Source organism: Dipodomys ordii, unplaced genomic scaffold (genome assembly GCF_000151885.1).
Source record: "Dipodomys ordii isolate 6190 unplaced genomic scaffold, Dord_2.0 Scaffold74, whole genome shotgun sequence".
Lineage (NCBI taxonomy): Eukaryota > Metazoa > Chordata > Mammalia > Rodentia > Heteromyidae > Dipodomys > Dipodomys ordii.
The window spans coordinates 129,235-137,126 of record NW_012267290.1 but is presented as its reverse complement, the minus strand read 5'-3'; the positions used below and the strand labels follow the sequence as shown (position 1 = coordinate 137,126).

Here is a 7,892-nt window from a genome sequence, read left to right as displayed (position 1 = left end):
GTGTGTGTGTGTGTCACTAAGAAAGACTTGTCATGCAATTTAAGTCCCTTTTGGATAATCAGGGAGGAGCTCAAGTTGAGGTCCTTAATTAAACTTGCAAAGATCCTTTCCCCAAATAAAGCCACGTTCACATCCGTAAGTTGTAAGGGTTAGACTATGAGTGCATGTTATCCCACCTGCTGTACTGAAGGACCCAGCAATGCCACCGAGAGCCTCATTGGACAGAAAATGGGGGCATTCCTGGCTCATGCATACCCTACCACCTTGGCCATGCCTCCTGCTTCCTGCCCTTGTCTCCCTTTTCTGATGTTCTAACCATCTCTGCATTCCCAAACTTGCTCTGTCACCTACCTGGGTTCCCCAGAGCTTCTCCTGTCCTGGCATGGGCTTCCCCCCTCCACCCACTGGCCTTTCAATCCTCCTGACCCAAGTATACTCTCATGAAGGGGACTTGGTGTCCAGGCCCCGTCTGCCTCCCTTGGCGGGGACTTGCTGGTACCATCAGGACCAGCCTGACACCACGGAGACAAGGCCCATTGTACTCCCACAGGAGGATCTGGGTTGGGGCTCAGAGCATGACCAGGAAAACAAGGAGAATAGAGTCATTTAGGGGCCACTTGGTTCATATCCTTGCTTTCTTACTCTCTGGTCACAAATACCCTGGAAGCCTCAGTCCCGTTGTCTGCAAATGCAATCACCCTTACTCCAGGGCTGGTGAGCACCATCCTAAAGCAAAGGGCAGGGAGAAGGAAGCTCACATGAATTAAGCATTTCCTGTGTCCTGATGTTGGGCTTAATTAAGATGGGGAAAGCAAAGCTGGGCCGTGTGAAATGACTTGTGGCAGCTAGAGATGAGTCTGCAGAGGACTCCACCCCCACGCCAGAGCTGGAACCTCTCTCCCTAGCAACCTCCAGCCAGTGGGGACCTGGCCTACCAGAGTGCTTTCCCCTTGTTTAACTTCCCCTCATCCCATGCCAGACTTGCTGAAGGGAGGTCTGCAGTGTATCAGGTGGTAGGGGAGTGGGGAGGGGTGGGGGATGGGGTTTCAGGCCCATAGTTAATTGCAAACACCTGCAGGAGAGTCCTGCAAAGGGCTTGCCTCTTACCCTCACTCTAAGCTTGATGGGGGCCACTGTGCTGTCCCAGGCTTTGAAGGCAGGAAAGCCCATGATGAAATAAACACTAGTGCTGAGCTTCGTGGGGCTTGTGTGGAAGGTGGTGGTTATCTCAAAGAAATGGAGCTGTAGGGGAGAGAGCCTGGAGGCCAGAGCAGGTACAGCATCCCTGAGAATTCCGCTGCAAGTTGCATAAAAACCCACCTGAAGAGAATAACCTGTCAGAGGTAAAATAATTCTCTTTCTCTTAGACTTGGCCCAGTGCCGTGAGCTGGCGGTAGACATCTCTTGCGATCTTCAGTTAGATTCAGACACCAGATCTCAGCAAACATGACCCTCGCAGGTAGGTACATCTGCCACATGGTCATGCTATTTCCCAAGTACGGTGCATGGATGGACATGCAGAGACAAAGGACACACAAGAAGTGTGCCCAGGGAGGGGTACAGACAGGGTGGCGGGTAGGATCATAGCTGAGCTTTTCTTCCTTTTGCTCCCATATCTATCTATCTATCTATCTATCTATCTATCTATCTATCTATCTATCTATCTATCTATCTATCTATCTATCTATCTATCTGTGTCTGTCTATCAAATGAGGAACCACCCTGATAGGCCAGCTCTGACCTGTGATCTCAAGACCCAGAGAGACTCAACAGTTTAGGGGATACACTCCTGCTGTCATGGGCACTGGACACCTGGCTTTGACCCTATGCTGGGAAGGTCTAGGAAGGTTCACAGCCTCACTCATTCCCAGCGAGGGTACAAGGCAGAGGGGTGGTGGTAAGGTTTGCCCCATGCCTGCCAGTCAGCTCCGTGACCCTCAGCAGCCCGACCAGGAACATTCAGCACAAGGCATCCTAGAGCCAAAGAGCTGGACATCCTGGATTGGGAGGGGGTGGCAGACAGCAAGGTCGTGGGGGCAGTAGGGCCTGGGGTCTGTATGCAAGGCCCCTTTGCATTCATTCGGTGCTAGCAGGGGGGAAAGATGGGGTCTTGCGGTGGCTCTGCCAGGCTCGGCTTTCCACAGGGATGGATGTGGGTGGGAATCACTGGCATGAGCACTGGCTCCGGGCGTGTTGGCGCCTCTGTGGAGCCAGAACTCGGGCTGACTCCTGTCTTCACCTGCCTCTGTTTTGCAGCCTACAAAGAGAAGATGAAGGAGCTCCCGCTGGTGTCCCTGTTCTGCTCCTGCTTCCTGGCAGACCCCCTGAACAAGTCATCCTATAAATACGAAGGTCAGTGAGGGCTTTGTTGGGAGGGGAAGAGGCTCGAGGTTCTCATGTCCTGTGTATGTGGGTGTAGCAGCCCGACCTCCATTTCATGAAACCGCTGGCCATGGCAAGTTTTTCCAGAGCCTGAAGGGGTCAGGGCTGCAGAATGTGGCCTGGGGCACTAGGCAGCAACTGGGGTATACGCGAGGGACCCTCACCCCCAGAGCACTTGCTCTTGTGTGGGCTTTCTTCATTCCTAGAACAAATCCATGCCATGGAAGGTACAAGAAGAAACAGAACACAAATCTGCCCTCAGGGAGCATGGCAAAGAGAGAGGAGGCTGGCCGGTCTCCTAGGGAAGGGAGAGATGCTCTGAGAGTCTGGCAGTGGGTGAGGACTTCCTGCCCGGGCCATGACAGCCTTGCGTCTATGGGATGGAGCAAGTCCTCGTGGGGGTTGGTGGGGGGAGCTAGGAAGCAGGTCACCTCCCGATTTCCTGGTTCAAAGGAAGGGCTGGGTTTGATCTGACAATGAGAGAGGGAGGTGTGGATGACCTGAGGTTGTTTTTTCTGTTTAGGCTGGTGTGGGAGACAGTGTAGGAGGAAAGGTCAAAGCCAGCGGAAAGGCAGTGCTGACTGGAGAGAAAGAAGAGAACAGGGTAGGAGGGAGTCAGGGGCAGGGTGCAGAGACCAAACCGCCAGAGGGCCAGCGGGACGAGAAGGGAGCAGGGGTGGGCGATGGGTAGAGTCCCCACTGCCTGTTGGCAGCAAGGATCACTGAGCAAGAGCTCGAACATCGGAGGAGGCTGATGGCCGAGGCAGAGCAAAAGCAGCTGAGGAAATTGCATATCTGGGGGTGCTTCTGGGGGCACCTCAAATCTCACTGTGGCTATTCCTTGAGCCCAATCAGGACTCACGGACCTTAGAGACCAGGGTTAAGGACAGAGCCAGTCTCCTGGCGGTGGTTGTGCCGTAGGGACCCCGCTGTCCTGTGTCTGTGTGTGCATATGTGCATGCCTTGTGGGGCCCCAGGGATCCTGGCGGGTGAGCAGCCCTCACTCTGTCCTCCCCAGCAGACACAGTGGACCTGAACTGGTGCGTCATTTCTGACATGGAGGTCATCGAGCTGAACAAGTGTACCTCAGGCCAGTCCTTCGAAGTCATCCTGAAACCACCTTCCTTCGATGGGGTGCCCGAGTTCAATGCCTCCCTACCCCGGCGGCGAGACCCCTCCCTGGAAGAGATCCAGAAGAAACTGGAAGCAGCTGAGGAGCGAAGGAAGGTCAGCGGTGTCCTTTCACTCTTCCCTGCACGCCTGTGTCAGGTCACCATCCATCCGCCTGCCACATGCTGGGCAGAGCCTGCATCACCCTTGCAAATAAAGAAAAAGTACAAGGCCCTGTCCCCTGAGAGTTAACTGGTTGGCAGGAGACAAGGAGCCACGTGCTTCTAGAGGTGACCTGATAGGCATGGTGACCAGCGTTAAGATCTTGAAACCCACTTAGGACTTAAGGAAAGGTTTCCTTCGCTGGGAAAGGGTGAGCTGGCACCACATGTCCGGTTGCATTTGTTATTTATAGAAAAAGACATCTCGACTAGACTTTTTGTTTGAACCTTCCCAGGTGGCTAGAATAGTGTTGGGTATATGCTCAGTGAGTGTTTGTGAGTGAATGAAATGAACGAATGAGAACAATGAGGAGAACCGCTCTGGAGATACTGACAAAAGGGCGGCAAGGAATGCGGCAAGCTTGCCGGTAGTGGCAGGGTCCGGGAAGTGTCCTTGTAGGTTCTTGTGTTCTCCGTGAGGAGGTGGCCGCGGAGACCTCAATCGGCTTGCCCTGAATGAGGGGCCCTTTTGCATCTTTGTGCCATGCAGTACCAGGAAGCTGAGCTCCTGAAGCACCTAGCAGAGAAACGAGAACACGAGCGAGAAGTGATCCAAAAAGCCATCGAAGAAAACAACAACTTCATCAAGATGGCTAAGGAAAAACTGGCCCAGAAGATGGAATCCAATAAAGAGAATCGGGAGGCCCACCTGGCTGCCATGTTGGAACGGCTGCAAGAGAAGGTAAGTGATCCTGGACCAGTGAGGGGACCTGTCATCCTTCCTTGGCACGTGTACATGGACCTCCATTTCATTTCAGGAGGAATCAGCCTTGTGCAGGAATGGGATTTGTTTCTGTCAGGCAAGAAGAAGCCTTAGAGTTCCAAGGGGACAATTTGGGAAGTCATAGGCAAGAAAAACAAACCAAGCCTGGATTTCCTTGGGGGAATTTTCAGCATAGATACACACCTGCAATTCCTCATTGTCCTTTTCTAGAGAAAGCCTGGACAATGCCAGGGAGTAGAGCTAGACACACAGCACAGACACATTCCTGGCTTCATCCTAGACCGGACTGACTGGATTTAATGAAAGATGCTGATTTAGATCCTTGGCTCTAAGCCGGGGGGGCATGAGAAGCTGAGCTGCTTATGGAGCAGGAAACATGGCGCTCTCGACACAGACTGAGCAAGGGGTAGGGCTTTCTACGGGCTGGCTTCTGTCAGTAAATCCCTTGGTGCTCCCCCGGCCCCCATCTTAGCAGAATGTGGAGGACCTGCTGGCCTCGGCTCCCAAGTCTCAAGGCCTCCCCAGTCTCTCCTGCGGCTCCTGGGAAGCTCCAGCTCTGTGTTTTATTTCCAGGAACCGCCTGCTGCGCGGTGACTCCCGGGACCCGATCGGTGGCCTCGTCCCATGGTGAGCAGCGTGGTTCCCCTCCTGCCCATCCGCTTAGAATCTCAGGTCCCTTGGCAGCAACCACTAGCGAGCTCTGGTTTCTTCACCATGCCTGGGCACCGGCCCTCCGCTGGCCAGCATGACCCTCACCTCGTCAACAAGAGGCAGCTGGGTCTCCAGCAAGGGGCACTTGGGAGGGACACAGTCCGGGTCTGACTTCCAGCTTCCTCCATGAATGAGGAATGACGGAAGGCAAACTCTTGGAGATAAACCAATCTGATGGGCTCAGAGATCAAACCCAGAACAAATGATTGAGGCTAGACCATGGACGGCATTTGCAAGATTCTACCAAACCCGTTTAGCTCTCCATGCTGCGGGCCTCCACGAGTCCCTGACAGAAGCAAGGTGGCAGTTGAGGAAGCCATGTCTGAAGTCAGATGACATGCCTACCATCACACAGTGGCCATGAAGGAGGACTGGAACCAGCACCTTCCTCCGCCTGTCCCGGGAAGATGCTCACCGTGGTCCCGTTAGCCTTCTGTCAGTCTGGGGGTCTTTGGCGGTCAAGGACGGGGGGAAGGGCAGGCAGAGCCCTAGAGCTCACCTGAACCCACAGGCAAAGTCTGAGGTGGAGAAGGTGCAAAGGTCACACCTGAAGGAATATCTGTAGAGGTGCGGGAGGCTGAGACCCGAGCTGTCAGATCAGGCATTGGTGCAGGTTCCTTTCCCTGCCATCTTGATTTCTCCCAGGAGGAAGCCATGGGTGAGAGCTATGTGGTTTGTCCCCCCATCCTGCCCCCATTCCTACCTATGTCCTGGGACAGTGGCATCTTAGCAATGCCAGTCCTTGTGTGGCTCCCTGACCACCCGTACCTGGTAGAAAGTTTAAAATGCAGACTCCTGGACCCCACCCTCTACCTACTGCCTGGCTGTTGTGAGGTGGTGCCTGAGGGTCAGCTGAGCTCCCCAAGTCATGTGACAGCCCGGCAGCCACTGCTCCAGGCACACCCCACCCGACTTCCAGTCCCATGGAAAGTTCTAGAGCCTCTGGAGGAATAGAGTTTTAGGTTCAAGGGTATGCTGGGAGCCTGGTCTGCCTCCTTGGTTCTATTCTAGGAGGAGACCCAAATGTGGTGACAGGATTGTTGGCTGAGGAGGTGTCAGGTACCGGGGATGGTTGTAGGAACTGGAAAGCACAAAGATCAGACATGGCCTTCCTGATACCAACCAGTGGGCAGTGTGTGACACATCCTGGCCCAGCTTGAAAGATAGGTGAAATGCCAGAGGGGCCCATCCAAAGCCCCTCTCTGAAGAAGCCAGGGCTAGGCAGGGAAGTTGCTCAGCCGTGTGAAACAATGAAGGTTCTCTTTCAGTGGGTGCAGGGAAAGTCTACTCTTTGGAAATCGGGCAACATTTTTCCAAAGTCTGTTCTGTCACAGTGTGCACTTTGAGAGCCAGGGGGTTAGGGCAGCCTTCCCGAAGGAGATGAACTGGAGATAAAAGGGGAGCATCAAGGCCATGCGGTGGGGGTGCTGGTGGTGGGGACGTGAGCATAGGAGGGCAGCAGGGCGGATCTTCCAGCAAGCGGGTCCCGGGAGTCAAAGCACACGGCCAGCCCCAGCGCCAGCCTGGCCCAAAGAGGGAGAAAGAGGCTGGGGCCCTGGGGTCCCCTCCAGGAGGTTGAGACTCACAGATCTGTGGGTGCTCTGTGCCCCTCGGGCAGGTCCCTTACCTGTGCACTGTCTCACCTGCCACCTTCTGCCGCTCTCAGGTCGCCAACAGCTCTGCTCTTCCTGCCGTGGCCACCCTCTCCTTGTCCGTCGGCCTCCCTCGGTCCCCGGGCAGCCTCCAGTGACCTGCCTTTGTCTCCCCCTTCCTTCTCAGGACAAGCACGCGGAGGAGGTGCGGAAGAACAAGGAGCTGAAGGAAGAGGCCTCCAGGTAAAGCCAGAGGCCGAAGACGTCTCCCGCACAGCCGGACAGCTCCCGCAGCTCCGGTTCCGAGCAGCCTCCCTGCAGGCTGCTCGCCCAGCACTGGGGTTTGGGGGGGAGGGGGGTGGCCAAGGGGCGTTTCCTCTGCTTTTGGTGTTTGTACATGTAAAGAATTGACCAGTGAAGCCATCCTATTTGTTTCTGGGGAACAATGACTGGGTGGGAGAGGGGACAGGAGAGCGTTGGGGAGAGGGAGGTGGAGAGAAGATCTGGAACTTTGCAGCTCGAACCACAACCACCACAGTTGTAGCCAGTGGCCTCAGCCCTGCCTGGACGTCCAGCCTGCAGGTTCCAGGTGGAGGGAGGAAGAGAACTAGAGCACACGTGCAGAGTGAAGGGCAGGGTCCTGGCGGAGGCCCGTAGCCTGGGCCCGGCTACGGGGTACAAAACCCCGGAGGCCTGCCCTGCAGCAGGTGGGGTGAGGTCTCCGTGTATGTGTTTGAACTATCATCTTTTGATCATCATGACCAATGAAACATTTGCTCCACGTCTTCTGCTTGTTATTTCTTTCCTGGATTTGTTCTTTGGGTGATCGGTAGAATGTTCTAGGAACTTGGCTCTTGCCTCTCCTATAGCAGGTGCCCATTGACTTTGCAATCCCGCTACCTGAGGCGCTGGGTGAGGGGGGCTCAGCCACGCCAGCCCCCGTGGTAACTGCATGGTTGACCCTGTACTCATCTTTTAAACCCCTCTTGTGTGCTGACTCTGTTGAGCTGAATTGATGGAGAGACCCAACTTTCCAGTCTAAAGGCCGACACCCTAATGGAATCCCCAGGATTCACTGTAAGAAGGAAGCTGTCCCAGTCAATTTAGGATGCTGTCACAAAATACCTTACTCTGGTAATTTATTTATTTGTT

The 7,892-nt window shown here is 54.7% G+C and overlaps 1 protein-coding gene across 5 annotated transcripts; it reads left to right on the top strand.

The window, feature by feature from the left end:
* Nucleotides 1-1,418: 1,418 nt before the first annotated feature.
* Stmn4 (stathmin-like 4) lies at nucleotides 1,419-7,033 on the top strand. 5 transcript variants are annotated; one of them, XM_013024231.1, is made up of 5 exons: nucleotides 1,419-1,459; nucleotides 2,257-2,352; nucleotides 3,401-3,609; nucleotides 4,204-4,395; nucleotides 6,928-7,033. In XM_013024231.1, the coding sequence occupies exons 1-5, from the start codon at nucleotides 1,447-1,449 to the stop codon at nucleotides 6,985-6,987; spliced, it is 570 nt and encodes a 189-aa protein (XP_012879685.1). In that variant the 5' UTR covers nucleotides 1,419-1,446; the 3' UTR covers nucleotides 6,988-7,033. The 5 variants fall into 5 exon arrangements, with proteins under 5 accessions (XP_012879685.1, XP_012879683.1, XP_012879684.1 ...); XM_013024229.1 differs by lacking the exon at nucleotides 1,419-1,459 and adding an exon at nucleotides 2,906-2,986 and having other exon boundaries at nucleotides 2,271-2,352; nucleotides 6,928-6,987; XM_013024230.1 differs by lacking the exons at nucleotides 1,419-1,459; nucleotides 6,928-7,033 and adding exons at nucleotides 2,906-2,986; nucleotides 5,011-5,031 and having other exon boundaries at nucleotides 2,271-2,352.
* Nucleotides 7,034-7,892: the final 859 nt, after the last annotated feature.

What these genes read in the sequence shown, in the direction of transcription:
- Stmn4 (XM_013024229.1), top strand. Translation starts at nt 2,271, where the DNA reads ATGAAGGAGCTCCCGCTGGTGTCCCTGTTCTGCTCCTGCTTCCTGGCA. An exon ending in GTCATCCTATAAATACGAAG is followed by an intron (nt 2,353 to 2,905) that starts GTCAGTGAGGGC and finishes TTTTCTGTTTAG; the next exon opens with GCTGGTGTGGGAGACAGTGT. An exon ending in TGGAACGGCTGCAAGAGAAG is followed by an intron (nt 4,396 to 6,927) that starts GTAAGTGATCCT and finishes CTTCCTTCTCAG; the next exon opens with GACAAGCACGCGGAGGAGGT.